The sequence below is a fragment of the Balaenoptera acutorostrata genome, chromosome 9, assembly GCF_949987535.1.
Source record: "Balaenoptera acutorostrata chromosome 9, mBalAcu1.1, whole genome shotgun sequence".
NCBI lineage: Eukaryota > Metazoa > Chordata > Mammalia > Artiodactyla > Balaenopteridae > Balaenoptera > Balaenoptera acutorostrata.
The window spans coordinates 52,699,239-52,721,009 of NC_080072.1; the positions used below are offsets into that span (position 1 = coordinate 52,699,239).

Sequence of the window (21,771 nt, forward strand, 5' to 3'; positions counted from 1 at the left end):
TACTTACCATAGCAAGTTGGTAGGTTAATGAGAGTAAATAATTTAGATCAATGCTGAGCATATATTAAGTGCTTTTAAGTATTATTTTGTCTTTTTCACTGATGTACCTCCAATATCCAGAACAGTACTACGCACACAGTAGACACACAATATAATTTTTTAAATTAATAAACAAAAAGTTATCTTTATTAATAGTGATACAGCTGACTTCTACTTTTCCACTGTATTGTGTGCTTGCTATATTCTGGGCAAAGTAGCAAGTACTTAATAAACATTTACCTCACATAATATTCCCCAAAGCAATATGGGACACTTAGCAGCCTCATTTTACAGATGAGTTAACTGAGACTTATAAAAGGGAAATAATTTGCTCAAGGTCACAAAACTATGAAGTGATAAAGCCAAGAGTCAAATCAGATTTGCTTTGCTCCAAAACGTCTCTCCTTTAATTGTTACATTATACTTAATTGTGAATAAGACTGAAAAAACTTAGATAAAAAAACTGTATAGTTAACAGGTTTCACAGCTGCTGAATTAACAGTGGCTTATTAAGAGACAGGGATAAACTTGGAAGTAGATCTTTACTAACCAAGTAACCACAGGGTTCTATCCATTTCAATGATTTTATCTAATTCTGGGGGAATAAATAGAAGGAAAGCTTATCAAATTTATGGATGCTACAAAGACGGAGAGTATGGTCAATATCATGAATGACAGAATCAGGATTCAAATATTTATATCTCCAAAGACTACAATGATGGAACAGAAATCAAGAGGATTAATTTTAAAGGAACAAATGCAAAATATCAGTGGAATATGTGCAGAATAAAGGATGACTAGTTGATGGTTCTAATCTTATGTTCCAACCACACCGATGAGAAGGCGCTCTTCTTGCCTTTGCACTGGTTCTTCTCTCTAAGATGCCATTATACTTCTTTGAATAGGAAAATCCCACCATATATCCTTCAAGGCCCAACACAAATGTTGCCATCTCTGAGAAGTTTTCCTTACTCCCTGAGACTGGGTTGGTCATTCTTTCCACTCTGTGCTCTATCACATTGTGTACATGTTCTAAAGGTACACATATGTCCTCATTCCTCAAGGACAAGTGCTGTGTCATTCATTATCTTTTCATCTGGAGTCTAGCACAGTTCCTGACATATAGTAAGCACTCTATAAATGTTAACTTTTATCATCATCAGCAGCAGAATCCTCCTTGTAACTTCTGAATCTATCCTCTCATCCTTTTTAACTCATGGCCCCAGGTCATGTAGTAATGGCCTGATTTGTATTCCTGCTTTTAGTATCCATCTTTCACACGCTGTCATCTTCCTAACATGTAAATTTGATCATTTCGCTTCTTGATTCAAAAGTCTTCAATAGCTCCCCACTGTCTACAGCAGTGGTCCCCAACCTTTTTTTTGGCACCAGGGACCAGTTTCATGGAAAACAATTTTTCCATGAACGGGGGTGGGGGTGATGGTTTCGGGATGATTCAAGCACATTACATTTATTGTGCACTTTATTTCCATTATTATTACATTGTAATATATAATGAAATAATTATACAACTCACCATAATGCAGAATCAGTGGGAGCCCTGAGCTTGTTTTCACTTGCCACTCACTGATAGGGTTTTGATATGAGTCTGTAAGCAACTGATTTATTATGGTCTCTGTGTAGTCAAACCTCTCTGCTAATGATAATCTATATTTGCGGCCGCTCCCCAGCACTAGCATCACTGCCTCAGCTCCACCTCAGATTATCAGGCATTAGATTCTCAAAAGGAATGAGCAACGTAGATCCCTTGCATGCTCAGTTCACAGTAGGGTTCACGCTCGTATGAGAATCTAACTCCTCTACTGATCTGACAGGAAGCGGAGCTCAGGCGGTAATGCGAGGGATGGGGAGTCGCTGTAAATACAGAGGAAGCTTCACTTGCTGGCTTGCCTGCCACTCACCTCCTGCTGTGTGGCCCGGTTCGGACTGGTACTGGTCTGTGGCCCGGGGGTTGGGGACCCCTGGTCTACAGAATCTTCTCAGTAGGGCATATAAATCCAGTCACACGCTCTTCCTACAGCCCAGCCCCATCTCTTGCTACACTCTCACTGCACACTATACTGTACAGATACTGAACTACTTATCTCTGTAGTCCAGAATTATTGTTGTCTCTATATCTGGAATGTTCTCAATTTGCCTGTTTGCCAGGAAAACTGAATTTGATTCAACTGTATAAATATTTACTAAGTACTCTGCTATGGACTAAAACACAACAGTAAACAATACACAATTCCTTCTTTCAAGGCCTTACATTCTACCAAATGAGACAGAGTAAGTTTCATTCAAAAACACCTCTGTGTGGGACTTCCTTGGTGGTCCAGTAGGTAAGACTCCATGCCCGCAATGCAGGGAGCCCGGGTTCAATCCCTGGCCAGGGCACTAGATCCCACATGCCGCAACTAAGAGTTCGCATGCTGCAACTAAAAAAAAATAGATCCCGCGTGTCACAAACTAAAGATCCCACGTGCCGCAACTAAGACCTGGCACAGCCAAATAAATAAATACTTTAAAAAAAAGAAAAAAAACAAAAACACCTCTGTGAAGCCTTTCCTGACTTTCCTCCTATTTCCTCTGGTCTCGTTATATTTGTACACAGTGCCATTATAGCATTTCTTACTGCAGAATAATTGTTTACTTGCCTGCTTAACTCTGCACTGTAAGCTCCACATGGGCAGATGGTTTCTCATTTTTATGTCCTTAATAGTTGTAAATAGATTCATGCATTAATACATTCAACAAATATATATATATACACACACACACATATGCTAGGTAGTGTGCTAGGCCCCAGGGATACAATTATGAGTAGAGAACAGACACAACTTTGCTTTCATGAGGTTTACAGTATACTAGGGGTAGGAGAGGAAGGCAAAAAGACAGCATAATCAAGTACATAATTACAAATTAGGAGGAATATTAGGAAGGAAAGAAATCTGCTGCTATGAGAACATATAATGAGGAATCTGATATAGTTTGGAGAAGGCTTCCCTAAAGAAACAGATTTGAACTGGGACGTGAACCATGATTAAGAGTTAAGAAAGTGAATTTGGAGAGTGAGGAGAAGGATAGTTTTAGGCTGAGAGAAGAATATGTGCAAATACCTTGACATAGGAGAGAGCCTGTTACTACTGAGGAACTGAAAGAGAGTCACTTACTGAAGTGCAGAGAGTGAAGAGGGCAGAAATATGAAATGAGGATAAAGAGATAGACAAAGAGTCAAAAAGTGAAATAACCCAAATGTCCATCAACTGATGAAAAGATAAACAAGATAAGGTATAGGCATGCAATGGAGTATCATTCAGCATAGAAAGAATGAAATGTTGATACATGGTACAACATGCAAGAACCCTGAAAACATTATACTAAGTGAAAGAAGCCAGACACAAATGGCCACATACTGCATGATTCTATTTCTATGAAATATCCAGAACAAAGCAAACATAGAGACAGAAAGCAGATTAGTGGTTGTCAGAAGCTGGTGGGTAGGGAAAACAGGGAGTGACTGTTAATGGGGTACAGGGTTTCTTCTTGGGGTGATGAAAATGTTCTAGACTTAGTGGGGTGGTAGTGGTAAAACCTTGTGAATATACTAAAACCCACTGAATTGTACACTTTAGAATGGTAAATTTTATGGTATGCAAATTATACCTGAATTTCAAAAAATAAAGTTGGCAAAAGAAAAGAGCACATAGTGCCTTTTAAATTATCTTGACTTTCCTCCCGTTCCCTTTGGAGGAATAAGAAGCAATAAGAAGCCACTGAAGGTTCTAGGTAGGGTATGGGGTAGCTGCTCCAAAATTACTTTTTGAACAAACAAAAAGACTTCATGATAATATAACCCAATACTCTTTGCAACACTGAGAAATCTCTCTGTCTTTTGATTTAAACTGTTATTTATAATTCTGCTTCCTAGAAAACACTTCAGGTGGACCTGAAGCTTTTGTTCAGAAAGAGTTATTCCTCTCCAGAGGGTCACCTTCTCAGATGTGCTATCTTATTTGTAGTTATGTCTTGATGTGTCTGTCATTGAAAGATAATACATGAGGATCAATCAGGGCTCAGACTGCAACAGGTAGGATTAGAATAACTGTGGCACAGGTATCTCAGTGGGCTCCCTCCTGAATGGGAGCCCTTCTTGCCAAATAATATTTATCTCCAACTATACTGATAGAGGATAAATTTTCATTTCCTAAATGAGGCTTTATTCCGATTCCCAAAATAATAGTGCTGCGATGGAATTCCAGAAAGTCCTGAAACTTGCTACTGCTCCTGACAGTATTAAAGGCCATGAACTACTCCATGAACATAAGGCCTGCTTGGAGAAGTCAAAAAGCTTCTGACCAGTCACCTTCACTCCAGGGATCCAGCTGTGCTTCTATGTACCTGAGATTCATCCCCTGACCACTACTTCTCCTTGGTGCTTTAACGGTTTTATAATAGTAATGTTAAAAGATGTTGCTACAAAAGCAAAGACCAAGACCAGCTAGTTTTCCCTTCAAAAATTGATGGGTGGGACCTCCCTGCTGGCACAGTGGATAAGACTCCACGTTCCCAATGCAGGGGGCTCAGGTTCGATCCCTGGTCAAGGAACTAGGTCCCACAAGCACGCTGCAACTAAGAGTTCACATGCTGCAACTAATGAGCCTGTGTACCACAACTAAGGAGCTGGCGAGCTGCAACAAAGACCCGGTGCAACTGAAATAAAATAAATAAATAAATAAATAAAAATCGATGGATAATGACTTTAAGGCCTTGTCCAAGGATTCATCTTACATGAAAAACATGATTTTTATTACACACGTGTGTGTGTATGTATGTAAACGTGTGTGTGTATATATTCATATATATATGCTACCTTTTATCAGCTTTTAAGATCAATATCAAATAGTATACCTGGAATACCACTTAGCCTCATTCTCACTTGTTAAAGTTAATACTTGAACTTTCTGGTGCAGAACATCAAATACAACGGTAATAGTCTACTTATTCCCTTCAAAACGTTACGAGAGAATAAACTGCATCCCAGTGCTTATTACCTTCATCTACGGAATTACTCCTTCTTGGATCACATTAGAATCATTTCATTTCATTTTTGCAATGTTTATCTTGGGAATAAAAAGCAGATTAATGAATTATGCAGAAAAGGTTACTGGCATCTAGGTTTTACCACCTCGTATGGTCAGTTAACTTTCAAAAGTGCGTCTGAGAGAGAGAAACACAAAGAGAGACAGGAAGAAAGAGACAAAGACCAGTCTTTGTCTTAATTTTTTGAGGGTAGAGTGTTTAACCACTTTTTTTTTTTAACTTCTTCCTCTGTGCCTTGTACGAATTGGAAATTTAGGAAAAACTATCTTCCTTTTTCTTTAAGGAACCACAGAATATAAGAAGTATCACTGATTTGAAAACATTAAAAGATTTTTTAAAAACCTGAACCTTAGAATCAAAATATGGTATGTGTCAACTGACTGATTTAATATGAAAACAATTAAAATGACCTGACATGCGTTTAAGGCAGATATTATAAAGTCATGTCTGAAAATGGAGTTCAGCAAACTCTATGAATGTTATTTTTGATAAAGAAATACAATGTTTAAGTTTAAATGCTTTCCTGAATGAAACTTAAAACCTACACATTGGCTACACTAGGTAAAACATCACCAAGTGCACACAAGTGAGGCCTGACCCTCAAACACAGGAATAGGGCACTACATTCAGAAAAACACCTGTCTGTGGGCAGATGTTTAAACTGTGACTAAGTACCTCAGGGACAGAATATAATCTCTATTATATTCTGTGACATAATTACATCAGCCTGAGAATCAGAATCAAAAGCCACCAGAATATCAGAAAAGTGAATACTATGTGCCTTTTCAAAATAGCTTGAAAAGGAAAAACAATAGGGAAAGGTCTTGATAAATGACCAAAAAAGAAAACTTTCTAAAGCTATAAATGGCTAAGAATGTTGAAGATTTTGTCTGTTCACATATCACTTCCTTTCTTAGCCCCAAAGCTAATACCATCAATGTCCACCACCTCAAGTTTTTAACCAACAGTAAATATGTTACAGAATCTAGGAAGACCAATCAAAACCGAAGTCTACATTTCCAGTCAGCAAAAATAATTCAACATTTCTAACATATGAAAGTGGTCTTACACTGAAAAAAAAAATCAAATTTAATGGAAAAATATAATAGTTCATAGAAAACTGCATAAAAAGCTAAGATAATAAATAGTCAAATATTCACATTCTAATCTGCTTGGTTAAAATTTTTAAAAAGAGCTACTTTAAAGTCATTTTAGAATTTTTTCCTCAAGGTCAAAGTTTTTTCAGCTTCATTAAAAAAACTCTATTGCAGCCAAAGCAATGTTGAAGGAAAAAAACAGAGATGGAGGAATCAGATTCGCTGACTTCAGACTATACTACAACGCTACAGTAATCAAGACAATATGGTACCAGCACAAAAACAGAAATATAGATCAGTGGAACAGGATAGAAAGCCCAGAGATAAACTCACACACCTATGGTCAACTAATCTATGACAAAGGAGGCAATGATGTAACAATAGAGAAAAGACAGTCTCTTCAATAAGTGGTGCTGGGAAAACTGGACAGCTACATGTAAAAGAATGAAATTACAACACTCCCTAACACGATACACAAAAATAAACTCAAAATGGATTAAAGACCTAAATGTAAGACCAGACACTATAAAACTCTTAGAGGAAAACATAGGAAGAACACTCTTTGACAGAAGTCACAGCAAGATCTTTTCTGACCCACCTCCTACAGTAATGGAAATAAAAACAAAAATAAACAAATGGGACCTAATGAAACTTAAAAGCTTTTGCACAGCAAAGGAAACTATAAATAAGATGAGGAGACAACCCTCAGAATGGGAGAAAATATTTGCAAACGAATCAACGGACAAAGGATTAATCTCCAAACTATATAAACAGCTCATGCAGCTCAATATTAAAAAAACAAACAACCCAATCAAAAAATGGACAGAAGACCTAGATAGACATCTCTCCAAAGAAGACATACAGATGGCCAAGAGGCACATGAAAAGTTGCTCAACATCACTAATTATTAGAGAAATGAAAATCAAAAGTACAATGAGGTATCACCTCACACCAGTTAGAATGGGCATCATCAGAAAATCTACAAACAATAAGTGCTGGAGAGGGTGTGGAAAAAAAGGAACCCTCTTGCACTGTTGGTGGGAATGTAAATTGATACAGCCACTATGGAGAACAGTATGGTGGTTCCTTAAAAAACTAAAAATAGAACTACCATATGACCCAGCAATCCCACTACTGGACATAAACCCTGAGAAAACCATAATTCAAAAAGAGACATGTACAACAATGTTCACTGCAGCACTATTTACAATAGCCAGGACACAGAAGCACCTAAAGTGTTCATCAACAGATGAATGGATAAAGAAGATGTGGCACATATATACAATGGAATATTACTCAGCCATAAAAAGAAACGAAATTGAGTTATTTGTACTGAGGTGGATGGACCTAGAGTCTGTCATATAGAGTGAAATAAGTCAGAAAGAGATAAACAAATATCGTATATTGACTTATATATGTGGAATCTAGAAAAATGGTAAAGATGAACTGGTTTTCAAGGCAGTAACAGAGACACAGATGTAGAGAACAAATGTATAGACACCAAGGGGGGAAAGTGGTGGGTGTGGTGGTGGTGGTGGGATGAATTGGGAGATTGGGATTGACATGTATACACTAATATGTATAAAATAGATAACTAATAAGAACCTGCTGTATAAAAAATAAATAAATTAAATTAAATTAAAACAACAACAACAACAAAAAACTCTATTGCTAGCATTCTTAGCAAGTACTCTCATGCCTCTCCCCAAGAGCAATGGAACCAGTGATTTCTGCTGTATATCACTTTCACTCCCCTGCTCATTTGAGTCCATTCCTGTGAAATCACATTCTCTGCCACCATACATCCTACTCCCCATAAGGCCTAAGATGCTAATTCTTCTATGAAGAAAGGTCCTCCACAGAGAAAGACCACTGCAACTGCTCCCTCCTTATATATTCAACACCAATTTTGGGTGCTACGTATAAAACAGGGAACAAAACAAAGAACTTGCTCTCAGGAATCTTACATTCCAGTGAGATCTGATGGCCTATACCTATTTGTACCATTTGCATTCATAGAACCACATAATTGGAAGGAAGGTATTCATTCACATACAGGATTGCCTTGAGGATTAAATGAGATAATATGAATGTAAAGCCTGTATAGAATAAAAGCTTAATAAATAATGGCTATTACTATTACATGCTCTTAGATTGTAGTTACTTTTGTGGAGGTCTTAGTTCTACTTCTAATTTTAAGATTCCCAGCAGCAAGGATTCACAATGCACTCATCTCACTTCTTTGGTAAAGAGGCACTTACAATTGTATGCTATACAGAATAAAGAAAATAAAAGTCCAGCCTTAAAAATGAATGAAATTCTGACATGTACTATAACATGGGTGAACCTAAAGACATTATGCTAAGTGAAATAAAGCAAACACAAAAGGACAAATATTGTATGATTCCGCTTATATGAGGTACCTACAGTAGTCAAATTCGTAGAGACAGAAAGTAGAATTGTGGTTTCCAGGGGGCTAGAGAAGAGAATGGGGAGTTACTGTTTAATGGGTACATTTTAAGAAGATTGAAAAGTTCTGGAGGTGGATAGTGGTGATGGTTGCATAACGTTGTGCATGTACTTAACATCACCGAACTATACATATAAAAATGGCCAAAATAGTAAATTTTATGTTATGTATACTTTACCAGAATAATTAGAAAGTCAGTTTTCTCACTTTCCTTTCCCCAAAAGATCTCAGAACAAGGCAAGCATGTCCATTCTTACCACTTCTATTCAACACTATACTAAGAATCCTAGCCAATGTTATAAGGCAAGAAATGAACACTGGGGTGCATGCAGCTTTTCAAATTAGTGTTTTTGTTTTCTTCAGATATATACTCAGCAGTGGAATTGCTGGATCATATGGTAGTTCTGTTTTTAGTTTGTTGAGGAAGCTCCATACTGTTTTCCATAGTGACTACACCAATTTACATTCCCACTAACAGTGTACTAGAGAACCCTTTTCTCCCCATCCTTGTTATTTGTAGACTTTCTGATGATAGCCATTTTGACAGATGTGAGGTGATATCTCATTGTGGATTTGATTTGCATTTCTCTGATAATCAGAGACTTGTGCATTTTTTCATGTGCCTGTTGGCCATCTGTATATCTTCTTTGGAAAAATGTCTATTCAGATTTTCTGCCCATCTTTTAATCAGATTGTTTCTTTTTTTTTTTAACATTAAGTTGTATGAGCTGCTTATATATTTTGGATATTTACCCTTATTGGTCATACCATTTGCAAATATTTTATCCCATTTAGTACGTTGTCTTTTTATTTTGTCCATGGTTTCCTTTGCTGTGCAAAGCTTTTAAGTTTAATTAGATCCTATTTGTTTATTTTTGCTTTTGTTTCTTTTACCTTAGGAGACAGATCCCCAAAAAATATCGTTAAGATTTATGTTAAAGTGTGTTCTGCCCATGTTCTCTTCTAGGAGTTTTACAGTTTCAGGTCTTACATTTAGGTTTTTAATCCATTTTGAGTTTATTTTTGTATATGGTGTGAGAAAATGTTCTAATTTCATTCTTTTACATGTAGCTGCCTAGTTTTCCCAACACCACTTATTGAAGAAATTATCTTTTCTCTGTTGTATATTCTTACCTCCTTTGTTGTAGATTAATTGACTGTAAGTGCGTGGGTTTAATTCTGGGCTCTGTGTTCTGTTCTACTTATCTATGTGTCTGTTTTTGTACCAGGATCATACTGTTTTGATTACTATAGCTTTGTAGAATAGTCTGAAGTGAGGAAGCATGATACCTCCAGCTTTGTTCTGTTTTCTCAAGATTGCTTTTGTCCCTCAATTATTGTTGACTCTCTAGCCTAAGACATCCAATTAAGCTCTCAAGTCAGAATACTCAATTTTCTGTTGGTCTTGTCTACTGGAGGATTTGGGCAGTACATTATCATGATCTGATTTACATTTTTAAGAGATTACTTTGAAAGAATCTAGCATGAAGATTAGCTAGGTAAAGCTAAGAATTCTATTAAAGGAACCCTGTCTTAGAGCAGTTGTTTCCAAATTATATTTCAAGGAACCCTAGTATTCAGCATAATGCCTCAGGAACTCAGGGAAAGAAGTAGAGGATGGCATATGCAAGTATGGGTAATGGGGCCCACACAAAGCAGAAAGAGGCTCACAGGCTTTAACCAAACAGCTTCCCTTTTATCTGCTTTAGGTATAAGGATTCCATGTAGGAGTCTGTAGCCGTTGTTCAACTGCTAAAAATATTTTAAAATCACTGCTTTAGAAGTTTGGTAAAAATGGGCAAGAAGTACCCTAATTTTTTGTGTCACAGGGAGCCAACCATAATATAAACAATATAGCAGGGGAAAGGATGTATCACCTCATATTCCATATACCCTTTAGGGGCTGCTCTAGAGAATTATAACCTTCTTGTTTCTGGCTCACTGCTCATATGGCTCATGTCCAATTTATCTCCGTATCACCAAATATACACTCAAATATTTGCTGAGTTTAACATAACACACTAACAATGTTAAAAGGTATAATAAAAAGTGCTGTAACACAATCTGGCCCTCTTTGGTAAAGCTGCTAATACACACCACACCTATGGATATTTCCTTAAGAAATTCTTGCATAAATACACCAAGAGACACATACAAGAATGTTGATAACGGCATTGTTTATAAGAGTGAAACCAAAACAACTAAACTTGCAGCTAAGAAAATGGATAAGTAATTTATGATACATAGACAATGAAATACTAAATAGCAAAATAGTAATTAATAAGGTTAAAATCCATATTGATGAATTTCAACAAATATAATGTTCAGTGGGAAAAAAGCAAGTTGAAGAATATTACAGGGTATGATACCATCTAAGACAATACAATATATTGTCAGAGTGGTGGTTACAACGTGGTGGATGAGAGGGATGTTTTGGGAGTAGTCATACAGGAGGCTTCCATTTTATTAGTAGAGTTTCATTTCTGAAGCTGAGTGGTGAGTTAATGGGTATTCATTTAATTTTTCTTTGAATGTATTTATATATTTAGAAAATTTCATATATAGTTTTTAAAGTTCTATACCAAGGGTCTGCAACTAAGGCCTGTGGGCCAAATCCAGCCTGATGCTTATTTTTATAAATAAAGTTTTATTGGAACACAGCCATTTATTTGTTTACATGTTGTCAATGACTATCCTACAACATCAGAGTTGAGTGGTTGTGACAGAGAAGCCTAAAATTTTTACTATTAGGCCCTTTACAGAAAATGTTTGCCAACCTCTGTTTGATTTCAAGGTATACAGTGCAAATGAAGAAGCAATTAATTCTGAAATAATACGAATACAATCATGGTTATGGTTATTGGGGAAAATGGTCATCAGTGTTATTGATAGCCAGATAAAGGAGGAAGGGAGGAAAACAAGCAAAAACTAAATAAGCTTTAGTCCACTGCTGTCCAATAGAACTTTCTGTGATGATGGTAATATTCTATATCTGCACTGTTCAATATGGTAGCCACTACCTACGTCACTTTTGAGCACTTGAAATGCGGCTATTGTGACTGAAGAACAGAATTAAAAATTTTACTTATACTTAATTATTTTAAATAGTCACATGTACCTAAGGACCATTGTATTTGACAGTGCAGCTGTTGTCAGCAGTTGTCACCTGAAACCTAGGAGGGGGTACTTATTCAAGGGGACAATGGGAAACAGAGTTGCCTCTAGTTTAGAAAGTTTCAGCCACTGAAGGAAAGGCAAACATATGGATAATTATAAGGGCAAGGTTACATTCAGATTTGAGAATCATACAATATTAATAAAAACAGAGCCAAATAATTACTCTCTGAAAGAAAGAGTATGTAAAGTAAGAGAAGCAGAGAGCCAATCTTGAGATTTGGGGACTTCCATGTTAATTTGTTAAGTTAACAAACATTACTAGGTGGATCAGAAGCACAACAGCTAGAGAGATGGCAGGGAAACCAGAAGAGTTATGACTTAAAATCAAGAAGATGAGAGTTAAAAATCCTACATGAGAATGAAGAAGACTTTCGGAATAATTAGTGCTTTAGCCAGAAAAGCCTTAAAAATAAGAGACTTGGATACCAATAATGACTTTCTCTTCATTTAACCAAGACAAATGTCTGTAAAAGATATGCCATATTATCATATTTTCTATATTTGTCACATATAAAGATGTTCACCTTTTATTACTTTGCCCAATTATCAACTAGTCCAGATATGTTTAGCTTCCACTAAACATTTGTCTAGAGATAGGGTCCTAGTGTTAAGCTTTTCAAAAAGTCTTTCATTAGACTGACATTTGTTCCCTTTTCTAGTATGATGCATTATACTTCATCCTGCCTCATCCAAACCACTAAGAAAATATTCCACAAGCTTCTAAAAGTAAAAATATCAGTTTATATATTGCACAAGAATACACTACAAAAAAGGAACATTTGAGGAACAAACTACCTTACCTCCCAACAGTCAGCTGAACTGCTTTCTATAGATTTGATGAAATCAGTTATCTGGTTTCCATGGCTTAGCAATAGTTTTTTTTTTTTTTTGGTCATTGTTGTTTTAGTTTGGAGTTTGAAAAAACCCTGCCTGATAATATACAGACACAGAGTAATATATTTAGTATCCACGCTAATCAGTACTGGCATAAGGAATACAAAATATTCCTTGGAGAACCTGTCTAAATACTTTATTTAGAAACTGACATGATCTTACTCTTTAGAATAATTAGAACAGGGGACAATCTGCAATTTTCAATTGTTAATTTTATTCTACAGTTCTCTCAGAATTTATGACATTTACAGTATGCTACCGCTTATTATACTAAATTTTACCATCAAGAAGATTGGAATGGTATGTAGAAAAGAACACAGCATGAAATCTAGGAAAGAATACAGGGTATGAAGTTACAGCGACCTTGATTTAATCCTGGCTATTATATACATTAACTGAACCTCACTGAGCCTCTGCTATCTGACCTGTAAAACAGGGATAATGATATTTACCTTGAAAGATGTTATGAAAACTAAATGAAATAATGTATTCTGGGTACCTAGACAGAGAACCCAACAATGTTAGACACCCAAACAGTTGCTCCACTCTCACTCTCAAGTATTCAAGGTCTCTTCTACGCTCTCCCCCTCCTCAAAAACAAGATTTATTTAAAACAGAATAATAGAACTTCTGTTACTTAAAAGGACAATATATAACGTGTATAAAAAGTTTCAAAATTAACAAAAACACTCTTCATTATCTCATTTGCTCCTCACAGAAGCCAAAGGAGATAAGATAGTGCAGGATTATCCCACATTTAACAAGGAAAAAGGAAACAAGTTCAATAAGCTGGTATTACTTAAAGAGCTAATGGCACCAGCTCTGAAGGCAGAGAGACCTGCCAGAGTTGAATCCAGGCTTTGTCATAGTTTCCTCATTTGTAAAATGGGAATGATTCATCCTGCAAGGATTAAAATGAGATTGATTGTTCATTCGCTCATTCATTCATTCATTCTTCAATATGTATTAATTTATAAACATTTAGCACATATTAGGAATCAAACACTGTACTAGGTAGCAAGGATGGAGTCTCAAGTGATACAGACACAATCATTGCCCTCGTGGAATGTATAGTTAAGTGGGAGATAAGGCATTTACCACATAATCACACAGATACAGGTAAAACTACAACCATGTTAAGTACTTCAAAGATGAGATAAACCATTTTATGAGGCCATCATATTGGGTGGGAGTGTAACTGGGTTAAGGAGATCATGGAAGTCTTCCTCAGCAAACAACACAAGAAAAGAGATCTGAAGAAATGATGAAGGGAGCAAAGAAGGAGTTTTGACCAACTCAAGAGAGATACAAGGATACTGACATTACAGTTTCCCCTACAAATGGTCCATGAGAACACCCTACAGTGAAGCTCAAAGTTGACAAGTCTCACCAACAGGCTAAAAGAGAGACTATGCACAGAAAAGAAAACTTTAAAATAAATTCTGTTATTGAGACCACCAGAATTAAAAAGAGAAGATAAAGCACAAAAACCTGTTATAGAAAAAGAACATTCAGGGAACAAAAGGATATTAAAACCATGTTTAAAAAATTAAAAACTTGGGCTTCCCTGGTGGCACAGTGGTTGAGAATCTGCCTGCCAACGCAGGGGACACGGGTTCGAGCCCTGGTCTGGGAAGATCCCACATGCCACGGAGCAACTGGGCCCGTGAGCCACAATTACTGAGCCTGCGCATCTGGTGCCTGTGCTCCGCAACAAGAGAGGCCACGATAGTGAGAGGCCCACGCATTGCGATGAAGAGTGGCCCCCGTTTGCCACAACTAGAGAAAGCCCTCGCACAGAAACGAAGACCCAACACAGCCAAAAATAAATAAATTAATTAATTAATTAAATCCATAAAAAAAAATTAAAAACTTAATAAAAGAGTTGAACTATAAAGCTGAAGAGGTCTCCCAGAGAGTAGAGCATAATGACAAAGAACAATAATAGAAAAAAGAAATTTGAAGGACTAGGCCAGGAGATCCAACATCTTAATAATTAGAATTCCAGAAAGAGAAAACAAAAGGGAAGAATTAATTTAAGAATCAAAGGACATTTTGATAATATTTCATAAGCTTTTCAAAAGAAAAAACACTCAGATATGAAGAATGAAGAATCAGATGGTTTGGAGTTCTCAGTACTAACACAGGAAACAAGAAAACACGAAGAATTGTCTTCAACATTTGAGCAAAAATGGTTTTTAACCTTTAATTCTATACCCAAGTATGAGCACAGAAAAATGACATCTTTATAACACAGTATCTCAAAAAAATTACCTCCCATGCCCAGTCTCTCAAGAAAGTACTGGAGGATGTATTACACCAACGAACAAAGTAAACCAAGAAAAAAGATGCGATACAGACAGCTGGAGATCCAACATAGGAGAGAGGCAAAGGAAGGTCCCAGAATAACTGCATTACACAGGACGCAGAGGGCAATTAATCCAGATTAGAGGAGTAACACAAGGCATACTGAGGGCTGTCATCACTAAGATCCTATCAACTGTTAATCTAAGAATAGAACGTCCAAGAAATATAAGGAAAAAAATAATCAATTGTTTAATAAATCCCTGAGAAGGCAGGAGGGAATGAGATATGATCCAAAGCTGAAGTGAAACAGTCATCTTTAGATAGTTATAGAGACTCCTTGGAAGAGTCCTGAACACAGGTGAAGCCTGTAACGGGACAATAATGGAGTTCCCTTTTAATGGTTTCTATTGTCTCTGTAAATTAGGAAGAAAGACCACTTGCTAAGTGTGAAAGAAAAGGGGTAAGTCAGATTTGAGGAGAAGGGAAAAAGTTGAAAAAATTGTTGAAAATAGTAGAGAAAGTCAACCAGGGAAATACAGTAGGATATCTGAGCAGTGTTGAGGGTCCATTTGATACTGGTTTCACATTAATTTATAATCATGAATCTGTTCTGTTGAAAAGTTTTCTTCAACAGTGCTTGGCTACTTAGATGCAGATATAGAGAGAGTGGTTCATCCAGAGCTGGGATTTCATTTCATTTCATTTCATTTATAGGCTAGTGTGTTATTTAAATAATGAACCATATACTCTAACCAGGATAAAGAAGAAAATGAGTAAAGGATAATATGCCCAAAGTGATCAGGATAATGCCAGGATAATTCCAAGCAATCAAAAAAAAAAAGATAGCTGCTATTACTACTAACCACGGTCCTCTGGCAGTAAGTGATTTCATTATTCTAATTTGTAATCATTTCTATGTATCTCTCTCTTTGACTAGACTGAGCTCTTTGAGGATAAGAAGAGTGTCTTGTTCATTTTTGCTTCTTCCCAAAGCCTAGCATAGTAGCTACTACACTCTAAGTGACTATTAAATGTGTATGATGAAATCAATGACTCAAATCTCCTGCTTCCAAGCTATTCATATAAATATTTTTAAAAAAGATTCTACTTAAGGCATTATAACTTTAACAAAAATCCAGAAAATAGACCTTACCAAGACAGCTACTAAAGGGCCACTGTCAATTCAATGATAGAAACTTACTAAGTAGCTAACAGCATGATTAATGGGAGTTTTCCAATACTGCAGACTATAGAATAAGCATGCGGAAGAAAATGAATTAACACATACAACATGAAAATTGAGAATCCATTTTCCTATTTTTAAGGGACAGGAGGGACTCCTGCCTCTATTTTTTTTTTTTTAATCATTTCAGTACCCTCTAATGTTTCATGAAACGAGTAGTCTGAAGCATAACCTACCCAATGATGATCAAATACCTAGGTGCATAAGGACTTCAAAGTAAGTTCAAAGATACATAATCTGATTGCTGGCTAGGCCCATTAACCTCCTCTTTGATTCTGGCAGGGGGTAGATCCCCCAAATAATACTGTACCTTTCCTGGTTTATAAAAGGCCATAGGGTTTTAGGAAAGAGATCTTTTTTGGCTGTGGATTCAAGTTAAAAAACATAAAGATTTTATTTTTGCTGATGCTTAAACTAATACAGTGTTCATTTAAAATATGCAAAGGGGAAAGTATATAGTTAACAGCTTTGTTGCAATAGCAGATGGTATATGGGGAATTACAAACTTAAATGTGAGCTGTACTAAAAATCTTTTTTAATAAAAGGAGTTGTTTGAAACTGAGTATATATATTTCCCTAGAGAAACCAGGTTATACTGGGAGGCCAAGTCTCCAGTTGGTCCTTGTAAGTCTGAAGCACTGTGTAACACCTAATAAGATACTAAAATGTCTAAACCTCTAGGTCCAACATTTTATGGGAAAATGTATGCAGAGTTCTCATCTGGGATGTCAAAACAATCCCTTGTCTCTCTTACCACCTGTATCCTAACCAGCAGAAGTCAGAACAGGATAGAAGCCAGGAAAAGGAGATTTCAGACAATAAACAAAAAGGAAATAAAAAATTTTGCAATAGGATACTTCTTAGTTCAGTTTTACTCTCTCCATCCCTCCGTTTTTCCTTAAAGTTTCCAGTAAATGTCCTGTCTCTACTTTCAAGGAAAGAACTCGTAGTTTCTGGACAGAGTTTATCTCTTTTCCAGAGGCACTGTAGGAAAAAAAGAGTGCCCATTCCTGCTGCACCCCCTTCTCAACACCTCTGATTTGTAAAGCAAGCAATTCAATGAAAGCAATGTGGTTGGACAGTCATTAAGAACAATAAAATTGAGAGGGATGGGTTGAAAATAAAGATAGAATAATCAAAAGTTTGGGTCCTTGATACAACAGGAGAGAATGAGATACAATTCAAAGCAGAACTTGTCTATCAGCAGTGAGGGCAAACCTGGCAGCATGTTAAAAAAGTTTCCTGCTCCTCCACCCTTTGTCCTTTACTTGAGTTAAAGTTAAAGATACATATAGGTGTATAAACAGAGAAAGATCAAGATCGAATTTTGTCATACAAGAAACTGTAACCCTACATTTCAGGGTAGAGAGATTTTCATATAACTACGAGTTACATTTTCTCTTGTTTTACCCACAGGCACCTCATAAAATATTAATGCACAAGTTTACCTATCAATTAAGCATAAAATGATAAAATTTTAAAAAGCTAAGCTTTTAAAAAATAATCATATATTAATAACCACTATACAGTAAATATCTGCTGCTGCTAGGGAATAATACAATCTTTTACTATGATTTGGCTTTAAACATTTTCTTATACTAAAATTAATTCAGATTACATGAAACACAGGTCACCTAAACAATACCAAGTATATTCCAACAAAATGTGAGGTAGCCTGGCTGCTATTGTATAGACTCAATCCCATACACCCAACAGTCAACTCATGAGTTGTTTTGTCTTTAATGATACAATATTACCACAGATATTAAGGCTGTATTACCTTCATAATGTTAACTAAATCTGTTTGATAGTAGCGATCCTGGTGTGCATTTGCTGCCGCTAATGTAAGAAGATAATCATTCCTTGCATGGGTAGCTTTGGAATTACACTCAGATCGCCGGGCTTTTAACTAAAACATAGTAAGAGAAAAGAAAAAGTCAGTGCAAACTGATACTGTACTGAAAAACATATGAGGATACCACTCTTAGTTGGCTCCCCAACAAGAGTAAAGATGACCATGTGGAGAAACATTTATATGCATATAAAAATTCTTCGACACTATTGAAGAATTAAATAAACAGTGACTAGAACTGTTTGACACAGTAAGAGTGCTTTCAAATATTTGTTATTTACACTTTAAGAATTTCCAAAGCTTTTGAGAGAACTTCATAATGTTTTGCTCATTTTATTCTGATGGGAAAATAAAGGTTCTCAAATTAAGTAAGTCCCTTATCTTCAAAGACTTGGGTAAATCTGCTGGAGTTAGAAAATAGTTTGAAAAAAAATCAACACCCCCTAACGTGCCAAAAGAAATGCATGCTAGTTGAGAGCCAGGCAGACAAAGGTAGGTCACTAAGCTTATTTATCAGGTATTCTGCAGCTTGAGGATCCCACAGGAAAAATTCACTTGCATCTGGCCCAGAATATCTGCTCAGAGGTATAAATCTGAGTGAAATGGATTTTATTGAACTTTCTAAAGCCCATGGACTTGTTAAAGTCTCTTGGACTAAGTGTTGAAGACAACAGGCTACCTAAGCAGGTTAGGTATAGAAACTTATCTCTAAAGCAATCTTGAGAAGCAGGGAGTATCCAAAGTGCTGACACTTAGTTGAAAAACCCTCATGAACTGGGAAGAAAAGTTCTTCCCTAATGACTTTAAAATGCTTCTCTAAATGAAAATCAGATGGAAATAATTGAACTGCACCCTCAAAAGGCCCAATTCTTTTTTTTTTAAGCTAAGGTTTCTCAATTGTGAAATATAGTTTTCAAAAACTCACCTTTACACTTGCCTTCTGTAAACTGATTCTTGATTGAAAAAGACTAAGTTTAGATCTATAATAAAAATAGAAAAGTATGTTAATAAAATTATCAAATTACATCATAATAAAATGATTAAATATTATAATTACTAAATTTTTTAAAAAGTGACCTTTCCCCGTGACACTATTCTAAAAGAGAACTAAATATATAGAAAACCAAAGGCAATGATTATTTTCCTTTATTTTACTACGGGAAGAATTTAATATTATGGTGAAACAGAAAATAGTGGGATTAATAAAATAAAAATATCCTGAATGACAAAAATACAATTTGACGAATCCAATATGTTGGTATCTCCTAATAAACAAGAGTCATCAAACTATAGGTTATTCCCAGTATCATACAATTGCACATGCTTTAGTTTCCGCAAGGAAGCTTAAAGAAGCCCATGGATAACCAACCTATGGAGACAAAGATTAGCAGGCTTTCAGGGCCATGTGCCAGGAATGTGCCATGAATGTGCCAATGCCAGGAATGCAATCTACTGTATGATACTGACCAGGCTCTACAAAGACCTTAATTCCATCACATCTCCCATTAAAAGTTCTTCTTGTTTGGGTGCCTGCCTATGTGCTCCCTCCACTCTTAACATATCTATAGTATTCAGAACATAGAGATAAAGCCCTTGGACTTTCTGCCCTAATATGATTTTGTTCTATTTAACCTTCTCTTTTCTGGTGTCCTTATTTCCCTCAATCCCTCTCAGCTTGGGAGGGGAACCATAATCTAACAATCAGTAATTAAAATATCTTGGCTTTATGCAAACAACTAGAGATAACCATAAGGAGAAAAATGCTAAGGAACAACCAACATTCCCCACAACCAGTGATTTCTGAAGCTGCAATGTTTGTCTTGACTGCAGTGTCATGGTGATTGCCATGGGAAAAGTCAGAATGTGCTGGAAGCTATGCCATAATATGAAATAAAGTTGCAGACCATTTGGTATTGGAGGACAGAGCAAGCCAGTCTCTGCACAGCAAATGTGAGGACAGAAAAAGCAGCCTCTCAACTTTCTAACAAGAGAGAAACATTCAAGGACGTACAAACATGCATTCCAACTACTCCACTATTAAAAAAAAAGCTGGGTCTAAGAGACTCCTGTTATTTTTCTACCTTGCCATATTCATATTTGATGGGGGTTTTCTTTGTTTTTATTAATCAGATTCCTATTCATTTTGATCTAGAAAAGCAAAGGCCACAGAATTTAAAATTTGAGAGCGCCTGTTCAGGGTTAAGAAAGACTGTGTTTGGGGTATACTCATTTCTACTTTTTTTGTAGCCATTATCTAAATAGTCTGAGTTGCATCTGGATTTTCCAATGTAAGGATTCAAGTCTCTGGCTTCTGCTTCATTTTCTAATCCTCATACAATCCTTTTGTGGTAATAAAGAAGGTACTAATAATAGGTAAAATAATAGAGTTCCTGTCCTCAAAGATTATTATCTAGAGCAAATAAAATATATACAATGAACCATACTACATACTCTTCTTCCTCACCTACCTTCCAAATGTTAAAGTTCCTTAGGTTTCCAAACTCAACTTCTCATCTCATTTTATATATGATTTCTTTCATCCCTTTAATTATCATCTGATATGCAACTGACCCCCAAAGCAAGATCTTCAGGCTCAAATTCTCATCTGAGAGTCAGATATATAACCCTCTACCAAATATATTCACCCCACGGTCCCACATATTTATCAGAACATACATATTCAAAGTGGAACTCAGCCATCCCTTCAAACTGTATCCTTCCTTCTATGCTCTCTCCTAATGTACACATCTCTATCTGTCAAATCATCTATCAAAACTATTGGGTTGGCCAAAATGTTCGGTTGGGTTTTTCCGTAACATCTTACGGAAAAACCCGAAGGAACTTTTTGGTCAACCCAATATATACAGTCCAGTTTTCATTCCCCTTCCTGATCTTCCTTCTCATCTCTACTTAGAAAAACCATTCTTCAGAACTGTGTCCAAACATCACTTTTTTCTATAAAGGTTTCCTTTTTCATTAGGTAAAATTAATCTATTTTCTATGCTTACATAACAGTGTTTTCACACAACTACTAAAATAAATTGATTACTAGGTGAGTGACTTTAGGTACTTAACTTCTTTAAGTTTACTATGAATAAACAAATCATAAATTTACTTTAAAACACGTTTGTTTTTAATTCTAGGCTTTAAACTTCTTGAGGGCAAAACTTATCTACCTCATCTCTGTATCCATAGTACCCGATATAGAGTAATCATTCAATAAACACTTAGTGAGTGAATGAAGATAAAGAGGCATTTCTCTCTCTGTTGTAGAATTAATTTTCCAGAAAAGTTACACATTGAATGAAATGTCTAATTTGCTGTATCCCCTTTGAATCTGGGCTATATTAGAAGGCAGTTTCTTGCTATCAGCACCTGTGAATTAGACCTTGCCAAATCCACACTTCTCAGGAACAGCCCCACAATTGTCCTCATTTTCACCCTGTGGACCTTGGCTAAAGTAGGTATTTCTATATGCTCTACAAATCTGTTAATTCTCTGTTTTAGAATCCCTGAGCATTTTAAAAGACAATTTCTTAAGAACCATCATGAAAGGATATTCCTAACGGAGAGCACCTAATCTAAA

At 36.1% G+C, this 21,771-nt stretch overlaps 1 protein-coding gene across 1 annotated transcript in view; it reads right to left on the minus strand.

Annotated features, from left to right (window-relative positions):
• FCHSD2 (FCH and double SH3 domains 2) overlaps nucleotides 1-21,771 on the minus strand; it is a 313,606-nt gene that overhangs the window by 128,568 nt on the left and 163,267 nt on the right. The window contains exons 7-8 of the mRNA XM_007173694.2: nucleotides 19,111-19,165; nucleotides 18,114-18,242 (exon numbers count right to left, since the gene is read on the minus strand). Of these exons, the coding sequence (XP_007173756.1) occupies nucleotides 18,114-18,242; nucleotides 19,111-19,165 (184 nt within the window). The remainder of the gene's footprint in view (nucleotides 1-18,113; nucleotides 18,243-19,110; nucleotides 19,166-21,771) is intronic.